The sequence below is a fragment of the Pithys albifrons genome, chromosome 4 (assembly GCF_047495875.1).
Source record: "Pithys albifrons albifrons isolate INPA30051 chromosome 4, PitAlb_v1, whole genome shotgun sequence".
NCBI lineage: Eukaryota > Metazoa > Chordata > Aves > Passeriformes > Thamnophilidae > Pithys > Pithys albifrons.
Genome location: NC_092461.1, coordinates 10,733,981 through 10,759,967, shown reverse-complemented (window position 1 = coordinate 10,759,967; position 25,987 = coordinate 10,733,981). Strand labels below are relative to the sequence as shown.

At 37.5% G+C, this 25,987-nt stretch overlaps 1 protein-coding gene across 4 annotated transcripts in view; it reads left to right on the top strand.

Moving 5' to 3' along the window:
• The window catches only part of ADCY1 (adenylate cyclase 1), a 163,499-nt gene that overhangs the window by 66,032 nt on the left and 71,480 nt on the right, over nucleotides 1-25,987 (top strand). For all 4 annotated transcript variants that reach the window (XR_011697676.1, XM_071553426.1, XM_071553427.1 and 1 more), the window contains exons 4-5: nucleotides 8,382-8,493; nucleotides 22,396-22,523. Coding sequence is in view for 3 of the 4 variants with exons in the window: in XM_071553426.1 (XP_071409527.1) it covers nucleotides 8,382-8,493; nucleotides 22,396-22,523 (240 nt within the window). In the remaining variant the exon portion in view is untranslated. The remainder of the gene's footprint in view (nucleotides 1-8,381; nucleotides 8,494-22,395; nucleotides 22,524-25,987) is intronic.

The window sequence follows — 25,987 nt, the reverse complement described above, 5'->3', positions numbered from 1 at the left end:
CAGAAAAGATAGCACAAAGGATGTAGGCATGCAATGAGTAAACTACATGACTTTTCCATTTCTTCTTTCTTAGAAAACCCAAAACAATGAAATCTCTACAAACAAACAAATAAACAAATAGGCTAATTAATAAACAAACAGATGAACAAACAGATAAATAAATAAATGTATAAGTGAGTCAATGAATGAATAAATAAATAAAATACCCCTATAAGTAACAAAAAGCATCTGTTTAAGTCTTCTAAACAGCTGCCTGGAGGAAAAAAAAAGAAAAAAAAGCCCAAGCATATTTAAACGCTAGGTCTTGCATGTGAAAAATAAGACATGCATACAGGTACCTTCTTTACCTCTTACCAGAACAATACAAACAGATACATTACAGTGGAGACACATCTCCCTCTGTAAGAAGTGAATGGTGGGCTGAAAAAAAAAATACTGGCAGATTTCAGATAACCATGGCAACAGCCATGGCTTATCAATTAGTTGGTGAATATTTTACTAACTACCAAAATTGTTGAATGACTGCCTGCAACTGACTGTGCATCTGGAAGGGAATGAAAACACACCTCTCCATGTTGAAGGCAGACCCCTCAGTGTTGTGCCATGCTTTGATGAGCTCTTCCCAGATCTGTAGCACATCTGCTGTGAAGTTTTTTTAACACAATTGCTGTGCAGAAAGAAAAAAGTGCCTGTGATTTAAATGGAGACAAACAACTTAATGCAAATACAATATGCAAGACAAGACATGCAAATAAACATCCAGAATTGTTATAGCATTAACTTGTTGAGGACATAAAATTCAACACATTTTGTTGTTTGTCTCTTTTGGAGTGGGCTTTTCCTACTCCATTAGTTAGTCGTGAAACTGTTTCAACACATGGATGGATAAGGATGTAGCTGACTTGGTGTATTAACAACTTCTTGCTTTGCTCTGTAATTCAGTGTTCAAGAGATAAAAAGGAAGTGAACACTGGCTAATAATTTCTTGAGCCACTGGTACAGCAGTTTCATTTAGCCTCATTTTTACAAGGGCAAAATGCAACTGGATGCTTTGTAAGAAGAGATATTAATTTCAGGAAACACACTGCCTGATGCAAAGCTACCAATAAAAAGACTCCTTGTGGCATTTTAGAGGTTCTTGTGACACAGTCTGAAGCCAGAACACAATCTGCAGCTATATATATGCAAATATTTCTTTCTGGTCTGTCCCGTCTTTTAGAAACCATCAGATCTTAAATAATTTTTGAATTTAACTTACCCATTTCACCACTTTAAAAGTCTGTGATCATGCTATGAACAGACTTTTGTATGTAGTCTTTCTGAGCTTCTAAGACTTCATTGTAAACCAGTTTTCATAAATGATTATCATGTAAAAACATGGCTGCCCTTTATGTTTAGTTTTATGAGCCATCTTTAATTTTTGAGAGCATATCTTTCTTAAACATTTCAATGAGTCATAGATAAAATTATTAATAAACTTTCATTATGTTTGACCTTTGAGGAGAAAAAAGTCCTACAGATTCCATTCTGAGGCAGAGTGTGCCATTAAAATACCATTCGTACTATAAGTTGTACTCTAACTAAACAACTCAAATGGAAAAAGAAAAAGGGCATACAATCCCTCTTTATTTTGTGGACTGCTCATTTAGACAAGTGGCTCCATTGAAAACAGCAGGACTATCAAGTGCACAAAACATATGAATGAGCGCTGTTAACATTTGCCACCTACAAGCTCTCAAATCTCTTGTGTGGTTTGGCAGGATTTCTGCTTCTGAACACCCCATAGAGTGACATAGAAAAGAGTTGCTCTTTCAATATTTGCAGTTGGGAAGCAGCTTAAATTTCTTAAACCAAGCACAAGGCTCTCTGTGCTCAGTTCTAGCAGGTGCAACTACCTCCTGCTGTGCTGCAGGAGGACTGCAGTCACCAGGCAGGGGTTGGCTATGCCTGCCTGCAGGGATCATGGAGGGAGTTAACAGGAATACAGAAAGTCCTGGAGCAATGACTCTGGGTTTGTCAACACAGAAAAGCTCCAGATTGTCAAGGAGTATGAGACAATGATGTATGAAACTAGTATGCCTGTGCCAAACCAGCTCGGCCCTTTCTTTGTGACAGAGGAAAGAAAAGGCTGCTTATAATGCTTTAATTCCTGAACTTGCTCACCACAGTGCTGCTTTGCTTTTGTTCAGAATTTTTATACCAGAAGCAGTTAGAAATAGTGGTTGGTGTACCAAACCAAATACTCCAGGTAACTTTAAAACAAAGTCCTTAGGAAACCTCCATTAAAAATTAGAATAATTTGCCATCTGCAATGTGGAGTTGGATCTTCATAGAATTCTTTGGCAGTAGCTATTTACTCCTGTTACTTCTCTTAATCTCCTTATTTCTCTACTCTTTAATCTGTCTTTCTTTACTCTTTTCTGAGTGAATATTTTGGGTAACTTAAAATTAGACTTATGCTAAACATTTGAAACTGTCCTGTGCAGCATCCTTGTCTCCAAATTAGAGAGATGTGGATTTGATGGACAGACTACTTAGTGGATAAAGAACTGGCTGGATGGCTGCATGCAAATAGTTGTGACCAATGGCTCAGTGTCCACGACGAGATCCGTGATGAGTGGTGTCCCTCAGGGGTCAGTACTGGGGCCAACACTGTTCAACATCTTTGTCTGCAACATGGACAGTGAGATCCAGTGCACCCTCAGCAAACTTGATGACCACACCAAGTTTTGAGGTGCAGTTGACACACTGGAGGGAAGGGATGCCATCCACAGGGACCTTGACAGGCTTGAGAGGTGGGCCAATGCAAACCTCATTAAGTTCAACAGAGCACAGTGCAAGGTCCTACACCTGGGTCAGGGTCATCCCAGACACACCTACAGGTTGGACATAGAAGTGACTGAGAGCAGTCCTGCAGGGAAGGACTTGGGGGTGGTGGTTCATGAAAAACTCAACATGAGCCAGCAGGAGCATGGCCAGCAGGTAGAGGTAGGTGATTCTCCCCCTCTATTCTGCCCTCATGAGACCCTACCTGGAATACTGCAAACTGTTCTGATGTCCCCAACATAAGAAGGACATGGAACTGTTGGAGCAAGTCCAGAGGAGCACAAAGTTAGTAGGAGGACTGGAGGACTTCCCCTAGGAAGACAGGCTGAGAAAGTTGGGGCTGTTTGGATAAGAGAAGGTTGTGTGGAGACCTCACAGGAGCCTTCCAGTATCTGAAGGGGACCTACCAGGAAGCTGAGAAGGAACTTTTGAGGAACTGTAGTGATAGGACAAGGAGTAATGGGTACAAATTGAAAGAGGAGAAAATTAGGTTAGATATTAGGAAGGAATTTTTTCTGTGAGGGTGGTCAGTCATTGAACAGGTTGCCCAGGAAGGCTGAGAATGCCCCAGCCCTGGTACTGTTCGAAGCCAGGTTGTATAAAGCCTTGAGCACCCAGTCTAGTGGGAGGTGTCCCTGACCATGGCAGGAAGGGTTGAGACTAGATGATGTTTCAGGTCCATTCCAAACCCTTAACATTCTATGATTCTATGAGATTCTGTGACAGAAAGCTACAGGACAAATGCTGAATATTTCAAAGAGCATGGGATTGCAGAGATCTTGGCATAGCACACAGGCAAAGACAATGTCAGGTCCTTGTGTTTCCCTTGCTTAGTTGTGGGATGGAGGAAGAAGAGCATTGCTGAGCCCCTGGGCAATGTGACGATACCTGGCATAGCACACAGCACTGTAGTAGCTACTCAGCCTTCCTAACCAACACATTCACATTGCTCATAGTGAAGATAAGTGTTTGAATAATGTGCAAGCTGTGCTGTTGAGCAAACAAAAGAAACTTTTGTCCTTTGTTTTCACTTTCCACTTTCATTTCTCTTCAGTCTTTATTAGGTGCAGTTTAATTGCAATTGGAGATCTTTTGGTTTTTCACCAGAGTGGCCCAATGACATTGTTAATTCTGTGGAATGAAATTGTTTAATTCTATGGAATTAAAACAGGGAGAGACATGTCCCTGAATGGTCATTACGAGAAATAATTGTTAATTGGTAGCTTCTCACTTCCAGTTTCTATAAATGCTAACATTTACTTGTTTTTTAAATAAAATTACTTGGCAATCCCTTTGTATACCATACCATTATGAGGAGTCTTTCATGCATAAATAAGGTAGCCCAAGTGTACTCTAGTTTAATCCTCTGTGAGGATGTGAACCTCTATGGCAATTGCTGATTAACTTACTGTGAAGCAAGGCTACTTTGCTCTTGGATGAGTGCATCTACAGGAGTGGTTAATGTGCTTTAACACTGATGTCATTCCTGTAGTTGCTTTGTCTTAACTTTTCTAAGGATATTAGACATGGCCTGAATTTAAGGCTCTTAGTATTTTTGTGTGAATAATATATCCAAATCAAAGGAAAGGGAATTTCAGTGCCAATGTGAGGACTTAGACTGAAAATATTTGAATATATTTGAAAATGTGATTTGGCTCTGGAAACACTTCAGGTATATCACTGGAATTCTGGCATGGTCTTTCTTATAATTTCTTTCCTTAGTACCATTATGAATTCCATGGCCATAGCTAGAAGCAGAATCTCTTTTCTGTTCTCACTCCCTGTGGCTGATTTTGCCACCTCCTGATAAAGGCTTTCTGTGTCCTTTATATTGCAAAAACCAGAGCAGAACATAACAGGGTAAAAAATATTTATTGCATCACATGGGTGATTTGACTCCATGTCAGAGACCAAGATGCTGTCCTAATTTCTTGTAGATGTTGTATAATAGAGATCCAGTGTTGGTGCTGCCCCACAGTACTGTTAGTCCACACAGCAAGAGAAGACCCAACAGGTGGACATAGATGGGTGAATAAGTGCAAGAGGTAATATTGGTCAGTGCACTAGCTAAAATAAAATGAACCAGCTATTGAGTTTCAATGCTGTGTTTTAGAATATCAGAGCTCTGTGTATGTGAGAGGGGGTGTGAGACAATGGATTATATTAATTATTGGCTTAGACCAACTCAAGTGTGTGTGTGTTGGGGGTATGGAAAAGGACAGGTAAAATTTCACAGGAGTGAGGTGATGCCCTATTCCATATGCCAGCCCCTGTGAGTTTCCTGGGGCAGCACTGGAGTAGCTGTCCACCAGGAGCACTGCCCACCCCTGACCCAGCCCAGGATTGGCTGGCACACTGGGGGTCCCATCTGGGGGCAGGGTGTATGGCCACAGTGAGGCCAAAGCAAATAAAAGCAACAACATGTGCTCTCTGGGCTTCTTCAAACGCTGCCACCTGGACAGGTGGAAGCTGCACTCTCACAGGAACCTGGTGGTAGCTGTAATTTTCCCTTTTACTCTCCCTTTGTCTACTCCTCCTAATCTGCTTCCTTTTGGTACTGGATGGGCTCGATTCTGTTAGGTTGTATGGGTTAGCATATGCTAAGTCAGTGCTTTCTAAAATGCTATGTTTTGGTTGGATGTTACCCTTTAAACTTCAGCCAGATTCTCTTATTTTCTAAAGTTTGCCAATGAGACTACAATCTGAGAAACAGTGTGCAGCTTTTTCTCCTTTGTGCTCTTTCTTAAGGTGTTAAAAAAACTGAGGGGTCTTCTAAAAACTCAGCAGGTGAATTTTTGGAACCTTGTTCATTTTTACAGGAAAACTAATTTGGTGAACTCGTACCTTTCTATTAAAGAAAGGCATAGCATATCTTCTGCTCACAGCATTTCCCCATCTGTCCTGTGTTCAGACATGGAAGTTATATTTTGCACATTTTAAGAATGTTATATTAAAAGTGTTAGAAATTTTGCAAAAAAAGTTAAATTTTAAAAATCATTCTTACACTGAGAAAGATTAACAGTAATCATATTGCCTAACCTGTTCCATCACCTTTAAAATGTATACATGCAGTTAATTACAGCATTAAACAGTTTACAAGTATAACTGAACCACTGTGTCTCAGCAAATGGTAATTATATCTTTTAGCAAGATTTTCAATTGCATATTCAGTTATGTATTGTGAGTATTTTTATGGACTTCACATTTTTGGATAATTACCAGTATTTTGATTCAAATGCTGAGGATTATTTTTTTTTATGTTTAGGCGATTAGTAAGGATCCCATACTGACTTAGTAAGGTAGTCATATGAAAAATAACTTTCCTTTAAACTGAATGATTATGCATGAATTTGTTTCCTGTGCCCTGTGCATGACTAATTGAGGGGTTTTGATGTAAGTGTAATGTCAGCATTGTAATAGTTGCTCTATTAGTTTTTAAGACATTGTTATGTAGTCTGACATACACAGACCATTTCTGGTTTGTGTTTATATAGATGTTCCTCATTGTTAGAGACCTTGGTAAACAGATAACATTTTTATTACCTTAAAGGCCTAACCCTTTCCCCACTCCATGGAGTTTTTTTGCAAATGGACATTGCTGATGCTGCCAGAAATATTACTGTTACTGTATATGTGGTTAGACAGAGTGAAAAAAAAGTGGAGTGCCATATTTAAATGGCAATAGAAAAATAATATAAATATGTAGAGCATGTAGGATAGATGAGATGTAAAATGATAGACAGGCTGGCAGAAGCTATTATAAAGTAGCATCCATACTTCCCCTGCATACTGATAGTATTGAATTAAAATCAGGAAACTACATTACATATTGGATCACAATTGTAGTTGTTGGTTTTTTTCCCCTCTGTGTCTTTTTCAGCTGTATGAATTCTGATGTGAATTTAGGTCATAAAGAAAAAGGGCCATAAAGCAAACTATATGAAAGACATTGATGCACATTTAAGTTCAGCTGATAATCTTCAAGGAATTTAGGAGGATTGTTTGATACTAACTTGTGAATTTCCAAACAGACCAACCTAGAGCTGTCAAACAACAAAGAATGTCAATCCAGAATTAAGAGACTAAGTAGATCTCCTTGGGCAAATATGCAGAGTACTTTGCTGGTGTTACTGAACTTTGTTAATGCCTTTTACTTTACCCACCACTGACTGGTCGACTTTCATAACAGAGACATGAATCAGTAAAATTAACTGCAAGCTGAATGTTTTATTTTAGAAGCCTTTTTGTTGTGTATAAACAGCATAGAAATGGAATAACTATTTTTTCTCTTGAACGGGGACCGTCTTTAGCAGTGTTCTCATAATGCATGCTCCAGGGAGGGGAGAATGCTGCCTCAAGGTTTAACACAACAGCGATGCTTTGTTTGCAGACAAAAGCTGTTGAACTTCAGATGAGTCAGTTTTGTTCTAATTTTTACCTAATCTGCTGCAGTGGACAAGGGATTTTAACAACTGTGTTAAATGAAATTATAGAGGCAGGGTCTGAGTCAGGAGTGCCCTTTGTGTAATTTACTAGGAGAGTTGAAACTTGGTTATGGAGAATGGAAAAAGTAGACTTACTAGGCCTGCTTTTCTAGTATTGTTATTTTATCGACAGAATGAAGGTTTGCTGAGATGAAGGGGAGTACATAAAGTTTAATTCAACTTACAGTTTGTAAGCTAAGATTTACACTATGTCAAGTGTATACTTAGGTCATGTATCATGGGACTATTTATTAACATTTGCATAAATTGTTTGACATTTCTAGTTTGGGTGTTGGAGATAAATTCAGTGTGTTCCTGCAGTTGGTTGGCATTACAACTCTGCCAACAGAAGGAGGAATCTAAAGAATTGAAAGGGTCATGGCACCATACTCTCTGAAGCTTCTGGAATTACACAAGAATTTTTATTCTCTCAATCACAGTGGTATCTGTCCTTCTTTCAACTTTCTCCCTTGATCAGCACTGATGGGTAGGGATTGTTAAAGTAGATTAAACTATTGGGCAGTAATACCTTGCTAATACTGAGGAAAGCTATACACCTACCTGAGCCGGGCAGCACAGTACAGAGAATACTGGCTTGCCACTGGTTCTTCACAGGGAACTATTGTAAGACCATACAATTTATTAACTCCCATCTTTCTGTACTTAGTAAACCTCATGCAAGGTTTATCTGTTTAGCTGTGGAACTCTAGCAATGCAAGAATATCTTTGAAATGGACCAAACTGAGGAGATCCCAGAGGTAAAGTGGAGAAATTGTCCGTGTGTTCCTGGAGTACTCACTGGGGAGCCTATGAATGAGGTGTTTTGCAATATCCACACCAGATAGATATGTAGGCATTGAAAGTGCCTGAGGGTTCTCTGCAACAGTTGACAGCACAAGATTAATGCCTATTTGTCTGAATATTTGTCATTTTTGTTCCAACTAGCACTTTACTGGTAGCATTTCAGGGCTTGGAGTTTGTGCTTAGAGTCACATTTGTGCTACAAAAGAGTATAACAAGAATGTAAAGAGATGTCTACTGATTTCTCTATGTCCTTTTCCTTCTTTACAGCATTTTGTTTGCAGACATTGTGGGGTTCACTAGTTTGGCATCACAATGTACTGCTCAAGAGCTGGTGAAGCTGCTGAATGAGCTTTTTGGAAAATTTGATGAATTAGCTACAGTAAGTACAACATTCTTATTTCACTTTAATTTACCTTTCCTTCTGAAAAATTATGCACAAATTACCCATGTTAGAAATCTGTAACAGAATTATATAGCCCTGTGTGTCAGTAATTTCTAAAGCTTTCACTTTTTATTATTATTCTGGAAAGAAAACAGTCTATTTTAATTGTTTAGGAAATAAATGTAAGTGCTACTTTTAAATGTACTTTTCATTCCCCTCCATGCAGTCCATCAGTGGTCTTTATTCATTCTGTTTGCACAAAATAGAGAAAATATTTCAATATTTACATTTCTATCCAGCATGGAATAAAAAGCCCAGAATAATGGAAAATATGAATATTGGCAGTTGGCATAAAACTGTGATAGTAGGAAGCTAGAGAGTAGAATTCATTCTTCACAGAGAGCACTCCTTGCCACAGAAATGATGGTAGCTTTTCCGAGAGAGTATGGGTAGGCAAACTGGGATCCATATCATAACTGATGCTTGTGTTTTGGTTGCTGCACTTACATTATGTTAGATTCTCCAAGGAAGAGAAAATGAGAGAAATTTTCCTTGCCTATAACTCCAGGCACCCTAATTTGACAAGAACCATTTGACAAGAAATGAGAGGAATAGATATGCCAGAAAAAGTCACACATCTTGTTTCAAATTACATTTAACAAGACGCTGAAAATGTGTTTTTCCCTTGAACAAAGCAGAACTTCATCAAATCTATCTTGTCTGCCGGCCATGCTGAGAAGTATCACTTCCACATAAATTATGCTACTCTATCTAGCTATTTTGTCTTCAGACTCTGTGCAACAGCCTAGAGAACATATTTCTTTAGGCCCTGAACATAAACAGCATCCATGTTTTTTCAGTCCAAACTCACTTCTCTGTGCAGTCTTTCACATGAGAGATCTAAAGTGTGGTGGACATTTGGCATCTCTATCTCCCTCTTGATAAACAGCTCTCCAGTACCCCAAGGAGAAAGATGTCTTCTGCTCCCCAAGATGCTAGGGTTGAGGGAGACCTATTCTTAGTTAACTGGATTATCATTTGTTTGACTGCTATGTCCTGATTTGCATTAGGTGTTCAAGCCATAACAGAAAGAAACTGTGTGTTTCCTTTTTCCAAGGAAATCAGAAGATTAATTTAGATGCTGAGTAGAGATGCAATGGAAGTATGGGCATTTTTGGTATGAATTTGTAAAGTATTCATAAGTCTTTGTGTAACCAATTCATACGGGAACTACTGGCAGTGTCTCGTAGAGCCCACATTTCCCCAGCCCAGAGTACTTCATAGCTGGATACCTTAGAAGTAAAATGGGCTTCCTTGTGAATAGTCATTGGAAAGAGCTTAAATGGCTGATGAAGTTCAAATAGTCTCCTTAATGTAATTTAATTACTGAATTTCATCACTGAATTTCATCCTTCAAATGTCAATCAGAAATCCAGTAAGTTATTTGAAAACTTATTATGCTGTCATTCATAGAGTCTTCATAGACTTGAAACGCATAACAATTTAATAACATGGAAGTATTGTGACATAACACAAGGTCACCCATGCGCACACAGAAATATATAAGCCTACGCCATGTGGCATGACACTAAAGCTGGGGACATGGCCATCCGACCATGCTTGCTCCCTTAGCAGTGGCCTAGTACTGCCAGCTGGAGGTGTCACTGAAGGCAGGGTACCAGGCAGGTGACAGCTTTTGATGTGTGAGGTCAGTTGTTGGTCAGAGAAGAAGCAGTTCAGAGGTAGCAGAGGAGCTAAAAAGCCTTAGATTTTCTGTTCAGCCTCCAAGGATTCTTTTCCTAAATTTTCAAATAAGTCTCATGGTTTCTTTCAGTTATGTGAGGAAGATTTGCTATTTAGCTGTACTTCTGGTTCAGATTGTGCTGTTTTGAGGTGTGATTAAGGACAGGATGTACAAGCTTTCCTAGCACCTTGGACTATGATTAAGGGAGACTTGTAATCGTGTCTCCTGAAGTCAGAGAAATGTGCTGAGAAGTGTATTTTTTTTCAGAAGGATTCTGATCTCTTGGTTAAAACAGTTTCTAGATATTCATTGTTAGGTCAAAACAGAGGACTGGGACAATTTTTAAAACTGTCTTGTGCTTTAGTATTTGGAATGATCAAGGAGGAAACTGCAGGGACTTTAAAAAGTGTAACAGTGATAGATATGCTCCCTGTGACTACTAAAGTACAATCTGTGAATGTGCATGCTGCTATTTCTTAGAAAGGAATGTCAACTGGAAGGGGCAGTTTCTGACACCCTTGTTACAAAAATTGCCCTGTCTTAAAAATGTAATGCTTAAAAAGAATCCCTGCCACCATTGTGGGAAGTGTAATAAGTGTAAGGCAGCATATATTTGCTGGGAGCTCCATGAAGAATCTTGGCAGTTTGGCACATTGACATATTGTAGGAATAGTGAGTCTGCTTTTTGACAGTATAGTTCTGCTAAAGTTTGTCCTTCTGACATTTAGAAGCTGGTTCATGCTTTTTACCATTACTTATTTCTTTCTTTCTATATGCTGGGGTTTTTGGGTTTTTTGGTAAGGCATATAGTTTTGCTCTCATTGAAATGCTGCATGTTTTTTTTCTTCTTTTTTTTTTTTTAAATCACAATAGCTTCAAATATAGCTACAGCTCATGAAAGGGAGTTCTGAAGGCAAACCTTAGGTTTCAGTATATTGTCACTCAATTCCTTTGAAAGTGTACTTGTGCATTCTGTTAACAGAGAGGGGAAAAACTCCTCTTACTCCCTGCTAGAACTGATTTGTACTTTTATCATGTCCTTTCATTTTTATTCAACTCTAGAGAAAAGATATTTTTGAAACTTTGTTCCTACATAGTCTGTTTTACCTTGTAAATCAGAGTCTTTGAACTGTGCTGGAAAAGAGATGGTCAGAATACAGTACTTAAAGTCATAGAATATCTTGAGTTGGAAGGGACTCCATAAGGATCATGAATTCAAAATCCCTGCTCCTTGCTCTATTACCTAAAACTAAACTATGACTAAGAGCATTGTCCAGGTGGTCCGTGAAAATGATGGCATGATTTCTGTTTCTCTGAAAGAAACAATCGTAGGTCATCATATTTTATATAGGATTTTGTGGTGGTCTCGATAACTTTTGAGTCATAGGGCCAAATTCAGTCCCTTTGAAGATAGGAATGTTGGTTTCAAAAATACAAAGTTCAACAAAAATTAATGTCAATATTAGTATCCTTGTAGGAGTGCGGCTTCATCCTAGCCAAGCATCAGAGAATCCACATGGGAAGGTGCTGTTATAAAGCCTCAGGATTCATTTGTATGTCTGGTTACTGAAGTCTTCTAATGTCACAGTCTTAGGCACCCTGATAAAAGCATTTTGGAGGTTTGTCCATGCAAGGGATCCCTTGGGACTGTGGGACTGCATATAACGATAGCATGCCACCTTTCTGAACATGTGCAGTTGGTCAAGTTTCTCATAAAGCCTAGGACTAGTTCAAATGAAAAGAATTATTTTGCCTTGATTTCTATTGGATTTATTTTTGCTGCCCAGGCTCAGTTTACTTACTTCTGGCTGTTTCTTTGAAGTTTTTTGGTTTCCTTCAGCTAAGCAAGGGCAGATTTGTGCAGTCTCCAATTTCATCCTACTGGTAGTCCTTCTGCATTACTTATTAGCAATAAATGCTTGGAGCAACTGATCTTCACATGAGGTCTTCAGATGACTTGCAATCAACCTTTGATTCTATAGTTAGCTTTCAGTTTGTCATTCTTCAGCTTACTTGTAAGAGTGACAAATTTTAATGAGATACAATCATTTTCATTATGCTGGATTTATGTTTCCAAGAAATTCTTGTACACATGACACTTAGGCTGGGTGCCTTGTTAATTTAATGCACTATATATTTCACTGAATTTTCTCTTCTTGCTTTAACTGTGGCATGGATTTACTGTGGACAAGGAAAATTCTCAGGGCCATTACCCGAGTAATGTCACACAGAGCTGCACATGGCCCTGCTTGGGAACTGTCATGGTCAAAGCTCTATTACGTTGTTATACCATTTAGATATGCCCAAAATATTTTACCTATAATAAATCATCTTAATAGAAACTTCTTCAGCATTCTGCATTGTAATAAAATAGGTTTGATTTTTAGAGAAGTTTTTGATCTATTTATTTGCTCTTTTCTGAGGTAGATTATTCTTACATACTTATGGCATCTAATCTACATGGAAAATTAATTATTTGTGTTCACAGATTCATTTATTTACCTTTTAACTTCCATGTTACTGCATCTTGGACTTCTAAGACTTTTCATTTACAAGTGGACAAGGATACATGAATTTTAGATGCTTTTCAAAGGATATGAGAATTCTGATATTCTGAATGAAAGTTCTTACTTGTTTTTGCCACTTTTGGCATCTCATCTATTAGGTGGACTAGTACACATGATTTCCTTGTTTTTTCCATTTAGTTACCTATACCTCCAGGCTCTCTTAGTATTTGTAGGCTTAATCTATTTTAATTTATTTCCATTTTAATTTAGTATCCTTCCCTGATTGCCTTCTTAGCAGTGAACAATTTTTACTTTACATATTTCAATGTCACTGAAGTGGCTTTTTGTACATCTTCAGGCTCAAACATACTGAACTAAACATTCTTTCTGAACCTCAGGCAAAGAGTCATTAAGTGATATTTTTATTCAGCTTGTGTGTTTTTTTACTGTGTCAAGAACAGTCAGTTCTTTGCTGAGCACTGAACTAGCTTTTCCTAGAAGCAATCACTCTAAGAAATTGCTTCTACTTCATCTATAGAATGCCTTTAATTTATATAAAGATGATTATGATGTATTTTTAAAATATAAAATGAACAAAGTTTTGTGGGCTGGCTAACATGGGTAAGTTAGTGCTGGAAAACATAGGTATAAACTTGTGTAACCTTCCTTTGTGGAAATTGATGTGCACTTGCGAGGGTGGATATGTATAAAGGCTAATTTTAAGGAGACTTTTCTCCCCAATCCCCCTTGTGAGTCAGCACAGACACAGGATTCCACTGAGGCAGATCATCAACATAAGCTTGAATCCAGTTCTGAACAGCCTTTTGGAGAGGTCTCCTGGAGAGATCTAAGGAAGTAAACTTTTCAATTAAAGTGGTCTTAATGAAAATGCCTGTGACTCTATAGAATCAGGAATTAATGGTGTGTGCATGGAGTGAAGCTAAAATTAGTCTCTGGGGGACAGTTTTCCAGGGAGAAAATTAACACACACACTTTAAGCATTGTAGGAAAACATAAATGGGCAAGGTTAGATCTTGCCTATTTTAAGATATATTTTTGGGAAGAGGACACTGTGCTTGGTATGCTCGTTCATTGTCACATGTCGTAATTTACATGCTTGTGGTCAATTACCAAATTCTTTCTGAGTTTGTATGCTGCAACTCTGAGGTTTGCATCTTTGTATAGGACTGTATTGGATTATTGTGATCAGCTTCAGATTCTTGAAGTGTGAGCCTTTGTACTGAAACTAATTATTTTGACTATGCAGTTAGTATAGAAAAAGGCATTTCTGGAATCTAGAAAACTAGCAATTTCCTGAAATTTAAGGTCTAATTTTTCAACATTTTAGTGTGTGTGTTTTAGGCATGGTTCTGCTGGGACATATCTTCACAAAAAAACAGAATCTGAAAGGATACTTAATAAAAGCTAGAAAGGAGACAAATGTACGTGTCAGTCATGATATTTGTGTAAAATATCCTTGCTAAAATCGTTTTTCATTCCAAGTAAATTAACATATATGACTGTTAAATAAGTTATCAGTCTCCAGGACTAAAAGCATACAACATTCTAGTTGCATAAAATTACGCTTCATGTAGAGTAAGGAAGGAATTTATTGTGAGAATGGAAACGCACAGAAAAGTTAGGCCAAGAACCAGTAGGTTATTGCAGATCAACTTATATAATTGCCAATAAAATTGAGGGAAAGCATTTGAAACAAAATATCCTTTTTATAGCTGTCCTGAATATTTCTACATTTGTGTATGCATTATATGGCTCCCATGATGGTAGATAATTTGTGATTACTTCACAAACATATTACTAAATTGCAAGTTTACATATGCTCATCTGGAGATGGCCAGCTTTCCTCTATCAGAGTTTATCAAGTCATTTTTTGTGGCAGCTTCTATACCATAACCAGATTTGTTTTCCTTTCCTAGTTTCTGCCACTCTGTAGAAGCTCTTCTTGTTAAGTCTGTACTAACTCTTATTGCAGTATGTCTTCATTACTCTGCTAAATTGAACTCTGGAGTATTGAAGTTAGTTCATTCTCAAGGCTTTTGTGCTGGGACTAGCAGATGTGCAGGAACTAATGTAAGTTGATGAAGTTACTATTTGTAGGATTTATTCCATTAAAAGATTATTAAAATAGTTGTTTCAATTTTTTAACCCACAGTTCAAAACCTGAGTGAAAAAATGGTAAAATATGTTTGTAGCAATTGACAGGGTTCAGTGAAATTTTCTAATGAGTTGTACAGTTTTCATAAGTGTATTAGCAGTATTGGCACTCTGCAATGTAATTGAGCTGGCAGTGGTTTCCATGTCACTTCATTACACTTAGGATTTGACTATGAAGTTTATCTGATAAGCTGGCTTCAATAATCTCTCACATGTTGTGGCCCACATTCAACATAGTCACTAAAATAGATTTGGATACTACAAATCTAGAAACCCTGTTCGTAAATCTATTTTGTTTTACTGGAAAAAAAAAGGAATATGATAAATGAAATTATTGTGTATCATTAATGAAAGTTGCAGATGGTGTGAGTAGACTCTGCATCCAGCTCTGGGGCCCCCAGCACAAGAGAGACCTAGAGCTGTTAGAATGCGTCCAGAAGAGAGTAATAAAAATGATCAGAACGCTGAAAGAGACTGAGAGGTTTGGTATTCAGCCTGGAGAAGTGAAGGCTTCAGGGAGGTCTCATTGAGGCCTTTCAGTATGTGAAAGGGAATTTATAAAATTGTCAGCAAGGACTTCATCAGGACAAAGGGTCAAAAAGGGTTTAATCTGAAAGAGTACATTTAGATGGTACATAAGGAGGAAATCTCTAAGATTAGGGTGGTGTAATGCTGGCACAGGTGGGCCAGAGAAGTTGTGAATGCCGTATCTCTTGAAGTCTTCAAGGCCAGGTTGCATGGAGCTCTGAGCCACTTGGTCTAATCAAAGGTGTCCCTGTCCATATAGCTGGAACCAGAAGATCTTTAAATATTCAGTGATTCTATGATTTTCATAGATCTGGCTTTTAAAAGTTATCCTAAGTAGGCTCACTTTTCATTGACAGAGAATGAAGGTCCTTTCAAAAGAGTTTCAAGGTAGAGTTCTAAAGACTGTTTTGCATGTGAATCTAAACTCATGTTTTCATCTTTTTCTGCACCTAGCTGTATCTTTTGAGAATACTGCAGTAGTCTAAAAGACTTTCACTTGGTTGTCCTTTCCATGGAATTATTTCAGTTTTGTTTTTCTTTAAAAATCTTTTATGCACAAAAGAGTCACAGAGTTGAGGGGGAAAAAATGGAAAGTTTTTGTTGCGTTTGGCTTTTTGGTTGGGCTTTTTATGTTTTCTTTAATTTTATACGGAAATTAATTATAGTAAATAAGTGAAAATGTCAAAAATGTAAACTGATCTCATACAAAGAATATCTCCCTGTCATTCACTGAACTTGATAACTTGGTATAGTATTGCTTAGTTGCACTGTAGAGCCTTCCAACTAAAGTTTGCTGTCTTTTTTTCTATGACCCCGAAGAAGGGTGATTTGTCCTTCACCATTTCCTTAACAGCAGAACACTGTACTGTGTCCTTCCAAAGGTGCTTGGAGCAGTGACTATACCTCTGCATAAAGGAAGGAGTGGACTAGTAATGCCAGGGAGAGGTATCAACACCCAGATATCTTCTACCAGTCTCTATTCAAGTATTTTAAAAGGGGGAGCTCAAAACTGTTTGGCCCATAACTGTCAGCCTGAGCCACTCTGGTTAATACATCAGTACTACAGGGAATGAATAAAAAAATTTACACTTATTCCATATGTTGTGTATATATGCAAGAGGGTGTACGTGAACTTGCACAACTGTATGTCTGCATGTTGTGCATACACATAAGCACATGGATCCATATATATATATATATATATATATATAGTGATAGTCAAAATATAGTTTTTTATGATTCTGTTCCAATCCAATGAACAGCTATAATGAAATGAAATTGAATAAATACATCATTTCATCTTCAGAGGATGTAACAAAAAATATGGTTCTTTCTGCAAGCCTTTTGCATCTCTATATGCATCTGTAGTATATGACAATTTCTGGAGTGACTTAAAGCTTTCTGAACCAATTTTTCTAATTAGATTAATAACACTTTGGCATAAAATGCTATAAATGTTAACTATGCTGCACACTCTATATATATTGAAAGTAAATTGCAGTGGTAATGGTGAATCCTATTTTGTCCATTCTCAAGACTTCTTTGGAAGCAGAATGGAATTCTAGGTTTGTGAAGAGAGATAAAGAGGGAGTGCATTTCATTATACTTTCATATCCTTGGGAATTTTAGAGGTGTTTTGCATTTTTTCCCCCAATAGACATTTTACATGGTAATAACAAAGGAAGGACTGTAACTGTGATGTGGTTAACCTGGATTATTTAATTATGGCTTGGGTCCCTGAGGAAAAGAGGGACAGCTGGTATAAATTACTGTAGTTTCCCTGAAACACATAATGCCATACTGACTAAATATGAATTGAAAATTTGATCCTCTTTGCCTACCTGATAAAACCGTTCTGAGCACAGTAACCTGCTCAGAGGAAGCTGTTTGAAAGGGCCTTTCCTAATGAAAATGACTGATAATCCAAGAAGTAAGAAGACAAATGTGAAGGGTAAAAGCCCAGAGAAGTACTTCTGTGAACGATTCTTTCCTCTGGGTCACTGATCTTCCTTTGGCTCATTGAACACCTCCAAGGGAAGGTGATCATGCCGCTCTGTGGCACTGCCTGACCCCAGGGATGAAGCTGTTGATAGCAGAGCTAGGAAACTCAACTGTATTCCCTCTTCAGCCCTCACAGTTCACCACTTCCACCCCAGAATTAATTCTACTCTCGGTGAAAATCGAGCCATCAGAGATTTGCACTTAGACATTTCCCTTTACCAAAGTCTTCTCTTTAATATGTGAAGAAAACACTGAGATAGCTTTTTTTCAGTGAGTAGCACAATTTCCCCCACCCCCAGATTCAAACAGCTTCAGGCAGTGAGTGGATGGGGAAGGCATGAAGGGGTTTTTAGCTCAAGAGCTGTTTCCTGTGCTGCCAGTGCATCCATATCCTTCCACTCCTCTGCTTCATGCAGTGCTGCTCTTGTACTAATTTGCAGCTATGCAGGGGCAATATCCAGAGATCTCACTGGTGCTGACATCTGGGGGTATGGTGAGGATGCTGACACTGTGAAGCTGTCTGTACAAGTCCAGGCCTAATAAATCTCCTCCCTTTTTTCCCAACACTTAAATAGCTGAACTTGAACATGTGTTGATTTTGTTTTCCTGCTTTCTTTTTTTTTATCTTTAAGACTTTGCAATCACTAAGCACTGTAGATAGTGACCAAATTCCTGTTCACATTTTTCTAGCCTAATCAAAACTGCATGTTATTGCTCATGTCCATACCATGCTGAGGGTGTGTAAGACTGGTAGGATCTGAGTTAGGGTAAATTAATCACTGCTTATGCATCTTCTTGTAGGCCTCACTAATCTTTCCTCTACCTCTGCAAAGCATAACTAAATCCAAATTGGCTGGATATGGTAAAGAAACTTTTTATGTACTTTAGGTGACGCAGGTTTTTATTAGGAATGTGTCTTTCTAATTTGTGGATAATTAAAATCCCTCCTACTCGTAGAGTATGATTCCAGGAATAAAGTCTGGGTGATTCCAGAAAAAGTCTGAAGAGCACACATGCAAATCAGGTAGGCTTGCTAGCAGGCTTGCTGACGAAGATACGTGTGCATATAATAAGCATAAAATATATTGCAATTAAATCCCGCAAGGTCAGACTCATCCTTCGTGCAATTCCACTGCAGTTCATGGAGTTACAAGGCAGAGTTCAACATTTAGCGTTTAAAATCTTGTTTTTTAAAGTTGTAGTCTATCTGACCTTCCTTTTGGCTCTCTTTGATAGGCATCACATACCATGATGGCACATGAGTATGTAGAAATACATAGATTGTTGCAGTGGCAGATGGAAGATCTGTGACTCTGTCATTGGCTTTTGCCATCTCTAAAATAAATAAAAGCTTTAAAGAGGCTCTTCTACCAGCCACTGTAACAAGTAACAAAAATTGATCCTGACTTTGGATCTGTTTACATAACAATTACTTACTTTGATAGCCTGTTTAAAAAAACTAAATAAGCTCCAATCCCAGCAACAACAAGGATTGCTGCAGTCTGACATCTGAGAAATATCCTCCTTTAAAAGTCTTTACACTTACTCAGTACAATCTGTTTTAGAGAACATCTGACTGTCTGCTTATGCTTATGTTTTGCTGGGAGAAGGCTGACAGCTTCTTTGCTATTTCCTTGAGTCAAATCTATATGTGTGTGTGTGTGTATATATATATATATATATATGTATGTATGTATGTATATATATGTATATCTATGTATACACACACACATACAGACATATACATATATATAAAAAACCTTTTTACAAACAGTAAAATCTTTGCCCTTTTTATTAAAAAATAGCCTTATCCTGAGTGTGCAAAACAACTTCTGTAGTACAAGAATGTGGAGTTAATAGTCTGAATTCTCAGTATTTCCGTCTAAGTTGACAGACTTCACTCTTTCTGCAAAATGTGTTAAAGAACTGCAACAACAGCAAAACCCCAGAGCTGTTTCAAACAGAACTCCCCCTCCTTCTTCTGCCTAACAGATAGATAGAATGAGCTACTTTATAAAGTTCTTGTCTGAAAGTGTAAAGAAAGCTCTTGGCAACTTTGAAGTATCCTCTGCTTTTTGAGCTGGGTTTCCACTACACACTGCCAAATCCTGTGACTGACAGTTGTGCCGGAGGGATTTCTGGAGATCCACTTGGAAGCATCTTAGTGAGACACCGCAGATGGACAAGCTGCCTGGCTAATGCAGTGCTAGCAATCTCTAGTGCTTTCTGTCACGTGCATAAAGCCAAATTATCAGTTGTTTCTAAACAGACATTGCTTCTATCGATTGCAACTAGAATTTGTAACTATAACACTTGAATTCATCACACAAATGTGAAAAATATGGATGAGTCAAAGGCTTCTTTGGAAGTTGCTGAGGAAACAAAATGAGAGGGAAGGGGGTTGCTTTATTAATTTGCATATCAATCAAGATTGTTTTTACAAAGCTGCACTGTGACTTTTTCCTGAAAATATGCCTCATGTGTCAAGAAAAAGTAAACAAATAATTTTTCTTGAGTTTACTGTGTATTAATTGACTATTATAAATCAGGGCAGTGAGGATAATATCTGACAAGGAAGAAACGGCGTAGTGGTCTTAAAAACATCAGGTGATGTAGCCATATGCCTTCCATCAAGATAAATATCTCTCCAGAAAATACTGCCTCAATTATTTTTTTTTATTTATCCCCTGCACAAACAATAAATGGACTTGGAAAAGTGGTAATGGATTAATCTCTGTTTTGGGAGGGTTTTTTTATTTCTTAAACTGTCTACTAGGCTGTTACCCAGTTATAAGAAATGAGTCATTTGAGAGGTAGACACTAGTAGGAGAAATCACTGATTGATTAATATGTATGTGTTGTTCACCCCAGGTTATTGAAATGTTTATTATGAATAGCTTTCCTATGGCTCAAATAGACATTGCCTGGTCACAAATAATGCATACCAAATGTGAAGAGGAAAACAGCCTTATAGAGGATTTTAAAGTGTGGGCCAAAATAGGATTTATTTTGGAAAGCAGGTTTCAGCTTTAACTACTGATTCAAGATTTACCCAAAATTTAAAAAAAAATTGACAATATAAAGTTGTACTATCTAGTAAAAACTTTGTGGTTTCTATTAAAAAACATAGTGAATTCTGTCCAAAAAACTTGAATTAGGACTTTTTGTGTCAAGATGGACTTTGAGATCTATGTATTACTTTCTGTGCATGGATAATTATTTTTCTAATATAATACCATTTAGCCAAGGATCTCAAAAAAGTCTAGCTAAAACTGGTGAGGCATTTTTTGACTGTAGACTGTGGGTATACTCTTTGGGCCTTGGTGATAATCTTTCTAAAATATGCTTGTATTCATTAAAATATGTATTAGCAATGATAATTAGGGGTATATTTAAAATCCTACTGTACAGCAGAAGAAATATTAAGTAATCACTGTTGGAAAAGCCTTCTTTACTACTTAAGCTTACCCAAAAAGACAGCTCTCTTCTTTGAGTCAAGATCTGAATTTGTTGCTTAATTTATAAAACGAAGTAGAAAAAACGGGTTTTTTTTGTTTTTCAGCATAATTTTCTCCATATGTGAACAGAGGTAATTTTTGTTATGTAGTATTTGTTCAATACTCAGTGTGATTTACAAAGAGAGGCATGGGAGTTCGTGCAGCTGGAAAAGTGTAATAACAAGCCCCAAATGTTGGTATATATGGACACATGTCAGGGAGAAAAGGATCACTGTAGGCATAACCATTGCTTTGGAGCTGGAAATGGGTAATGATGTGGAGAGTGTGGTCGACTCAGAAAGGCTTTAATTCTTGTAGGCAGGTGACTGGATGAGAATATTTGTCTATATGAGAAACTGAGCAAGTATGATTCTATGATTAGGTATTTTTGTCATAGAAATTTGAAATTCTGTCACCACCAACCCTTTTTTTTTTCCTCATCTTCTGGGTTGCTGAAGTCAAGTCTACATAGAACACTGCTGGGGAAGGAATCAAATTGTTTTTAATCCCCTTGCATCATATTCTTCACAGTTAATTTTACATGGTACTTGCTGTCGTACTCCCTGCTGTGTAAGTTGGATTAATTTAGCAAGGTTATTTACTTTTCTGTGGCAAAGTCTAAATGTGTAGAAGTTGCCATAGTCTAGTTACAAAAGATACCATCATCTCTTCATGTCTTCTCGTAGTTTGTTAGTTAAAGGTACTGCTTTCTTAAAGGCATTTTGTTACGTGCTCTCTGTTTAGAAATGAACTTTCTGCTCAGACTGAGGTAGCAATCATCACATGCCATCACTGGGGTTTTTTTAAATGGATTTAGCCAGATCCCTTTTGCTGTAGAAATTAAACTTCTTGCAAACAGGAGATAAATTTGATGGTAATGCAAACTGACTGTAGCTTCTGATCTGCAAGTCTGTCATACTGATCATGCTGTATTGTAAATTGTGATTTACAAATTAGTAATGCACAAATGTGTGTACCTTTACAGATAAATATATAATCTTTTCTGTTAAATTTGAACTGAATTTGGAACAAAAGCTTCTCAGAGTGCAAGCATTTCCTGATATTCAAGAGTGGTTTGGCTTCTGTCCTTTGGTCTGAGTTCATACAGAAATGAAGTCTCATTGCAAATCTTGAATTCATACTGACCTAGCGTGAAGGCAAGACAATACTATTTGTTCAGAGCTATGGTTTTAAGCAGTGTTAACCCATGTGTGTAGAACAACACAGGACTGATGTGCCATACGTATGTGTCTATAAATAAATAAACAAATGTGTCTATGTCAGCTGTTGTGTACAAGAAACCCAAATTTCATGAACTGTCAATTACTTCATTTGACCACAAAAAGATTCCTTACATGGCTGCATAGTTTTGGAGAAGATTTTACCCTGTTAATATTGGGATATTTATATGAACAGTAAAACTTTTCCTATTCTGTTTTTATGAAAGGAAAATCATTGCAGAAGAATAAAAATCCTAGGGGACTGTTACTACTGTGTATCAGGATTGACCCAGCCCAAAACAGATCATGCTCATTGCTGTGTTGAAATGGGACTGGATATGATTGACACCATCACGTAAGTACCGTGCAGGGGGAAGCCAGACAGCAGTGCTGCAACAACTTCTATGTGGTGTTCAGAAAGTGTGTGACTAGAAAAACAGCAGTGTCTGCTAACCCTGCCCACCTGGAAATTAACATTTTGCATTCAGGTCACAGGATACTGATTTTAGGAAGGATCATCCTAGACATTGGTTCTCCACTCTATTTAATGGCTCTAAGGAGTAAGTGCAAAAGTAATAGCATGTAGAGTCACGTATACATACTGATTAGGGGGCAGAAAGATACTGAGGAATAACAAAATATACCTATTGCTAATTGCCACAAAGAAAGTAGTCAAATGTCTTGCTCTGCTGTGATAAACACAGCTCATTTTGAGCACCAGTTTGTAAACTCAAACCCACTCCTGATGTATGCCTGTTGTATGTGTCTGTAGTCTCAAAAACTTAGCTTGCTGAGTACTCCTTTTTGTATGTCATGTTTAAACCTTTTGTTTATTCTGCTTTTCAGAAATGTAAGGTGAAATTCACTTTGCTTCTCAGATTTTTTTTACTTGAGAGCTCTGATCATATTTTACTGAGGCAAAAAATATGAATGTGAGAGAACTGTGAATGAGCTGGAGATCTATTTAATTGCATAGGAGGAAAAGGATAAAGATGGAAATGTTCTTCACTGCTGTATTGCTCTGTGTGTGGACGTGTGTGCACTTTGTAGGGATGCTACAGGAGGGTGTGCACACCTGTATTAATTATGTATGTAATTAAATGCTGTTCAGTACAGTGTCATTACATGAGAAATGAGCTCATACATGTGTTTTACATCAGAGGCTTTAGCCTGTTCTGTATTGGAAAATGTTTGGCCACAGTTCCAAGTAGCCAAGTTGCTCTATTCTGTCATCTGGACTGCTGGGAATGTGGAGTTGGCGGCTGAAGATTCTGCTTCCTCTCACTTAATCCCCAAGTTTTTGCATTGTACACAGAGAGGACCTTAAGGTGAACAGAACTTACTGTAATCTCAATTTAAAAATTAATAGTAAAACATTAAATAAAGAAAAAATAGAATTACCAAGCATAAACCTTACAAATTCAAATTATGCATTTTTTATTTGGAATATTTTAACTTATTTCTTAAACTTTTATGGATTAATTAATATTTCTTTGCAGAGGGCTTGAATCCATGGGAAAAAGGATGTACCTAAAACAATCAAATGCTAGTTTTTATTTCTAGCTCAATCCATGTGTTTTTATTATAATATTAAGAAGACTACCAGCTGGTATCCAACTCTGGATTAAAGGGGGAAGTTTAAAAATAAATGTGACTTTGTATCTTGACTGATAAACAAAAATGAATAATCATACCAATAGAAAATAAAATGTTGCATTACTACTTCACTGTCAGAAGCTCCTCACTTCTCCCTTTCATTTGCCAAATGTATTATAAAATCTCTCAGAGTGTGAAGAGTTGGGTAAATGAATATTCTCCCTCTCATTCAATGCAAGTTCATCATGTTTGTAAACATCGTAAAATTGACAAAATACTTTGTAATCTATGAATCTGTGATAGTCTCTGATACTATAAAATCTAAAAGAATATGTGTATTCTTTCAGCAGTATATGGATACTCCATTTATGAGAAAGCCTTGATAATTAGAAGTGTAATAAGATACATACCACCAACAAGTGTTTTTTTCTGTGAAATCAAAGGATAGAAACTTGTAGTGGCTGGTTGGTGGTTCTGTGATTGGACTGAGTTGAATGTTAGAATGTGTTCATATAAATTTATACATTCAATTCACTTCATGTGCTGTATAACTGTCATGAAGGTATCCTGGTGCTGCATGTGAATATCATCTGAGAACGTAATTTTCAAAGTGTTCAAAAACCCGTAAAATTTTCACAATTTGATCTGCCTTCTTCAAAGTGTTTTCTTATAGGGCGCAGTTAAAGTCAGAGCATAAACATTATGGGAGGACCTTTTTTCCTTAAAAACCCCCAAAACAGACAGTGTTACATTCTGCTTCTATTCCAAAAGAATTTCTGCAGCCATTGTGTAGTGCCTCAGTACAGGCCAAGTGGTTTTTTTCCACTTTAGAGTCACTTAAACAATCATGGCAGTAAGTGGAGTTAAGTGTTTGATACCACCAATGTTGCTTTCACCATATGTGTTTCAGCTCAGGTTTTTGTTACTAACATAATTATAATGGTCATACCATTAGACCCTCTAAAATGTAAGGTATTGATCTAATGTGGCAGATGTCCCCACCTTGGCTATGAACAGTGTGTTAGGCCAAGAATTTTCTTCACCTTATTTAAATTGATTGCCACATTGCAAGGTTCCAGTCTTACATACTTTATGGATTTTGCCTTTTAAATAGATATATTTGTTAGGTATTTGCCATATAGAAAAGTTTTGCCCAGCTAACCAAGCTCTTCCCTCCCTCTCTCCTCCAAAAAGTGTCTAGAATTCTGGTTTAGGCTAGTGTTATGGGGGCAGATGTGCACATTCTTAATAGTGCTGTATCTTTCCTTAAAGAGCACTTCATCAATGGATATAAATGATATTAAACAATTCTTTGGTTCAATCCAGAAATTCCTCTTGGTAGATGAAACATTATGAAATGAGGGAGTTATTTAAATGCCTTCAATAACACCCCAGGGAAAGAACTGACTTGTAATGTTACCAATTGGAAATAAGGAGAGAATCTGGGTGAAGAGGATATAAATACTAGATTTTGGACTGGGTCAAAATACTGGCATCACTATTCATAAACTTATCAAAACATTAATGGGATCCAGTAATCATTCATGTTGTCACATAGACAGTACATTTTTGTGATACTTCTTCCCTTAACACCTTACTAGAATGCTATTTTAGTACTGTCCTGGGGGGAATTGCACCTCTGTCTGCATCACTGGCTGTGTGGACGGCAGCAGGTACCATGGCACAATAGAAGCATGTCTGTAGATCACAGCAACTGCTCCTGACTGCTTCATATTACAGTGGGGACAAGTGGGAGCTTACTTTAGGCTGAGTCTCATTTGACATTTTGGTTGAATGTTCCGGTTGCATGTGGACTTTGAAGAGTTCTGAAGGAAATTTTCTGTGAATCCTTGCTTTGTGAGAACTGGGCATCAGCTTTTCTTTGTCACATAGGTGATTTTATCCCATACAGATGACTCCACCAAATATGAATGGCTCCACCAGTTGTCATGTAAGACCTCACCTATGGAGGTGCTTATTTTACACCTGTACATTGTGTTGCTGCTTGGTTGCAGTGGGCACTGGGGAGGTTGATGCTCGAATTGTCTTCTTCCTATGGGTTTGTTCATTGACTGACCAACTGGGAAAGGGAGAGAAACTACAGTAGCCAATTTGAGGAAGTTGAATGGAAATATCAAGGTTTCCTGTGTGATATTTTGTATGAGAAAGCAGAGGGAAGCATTAACTTTGCTGATGTCAACACTGTTAAAGCTTTTCCGCTGG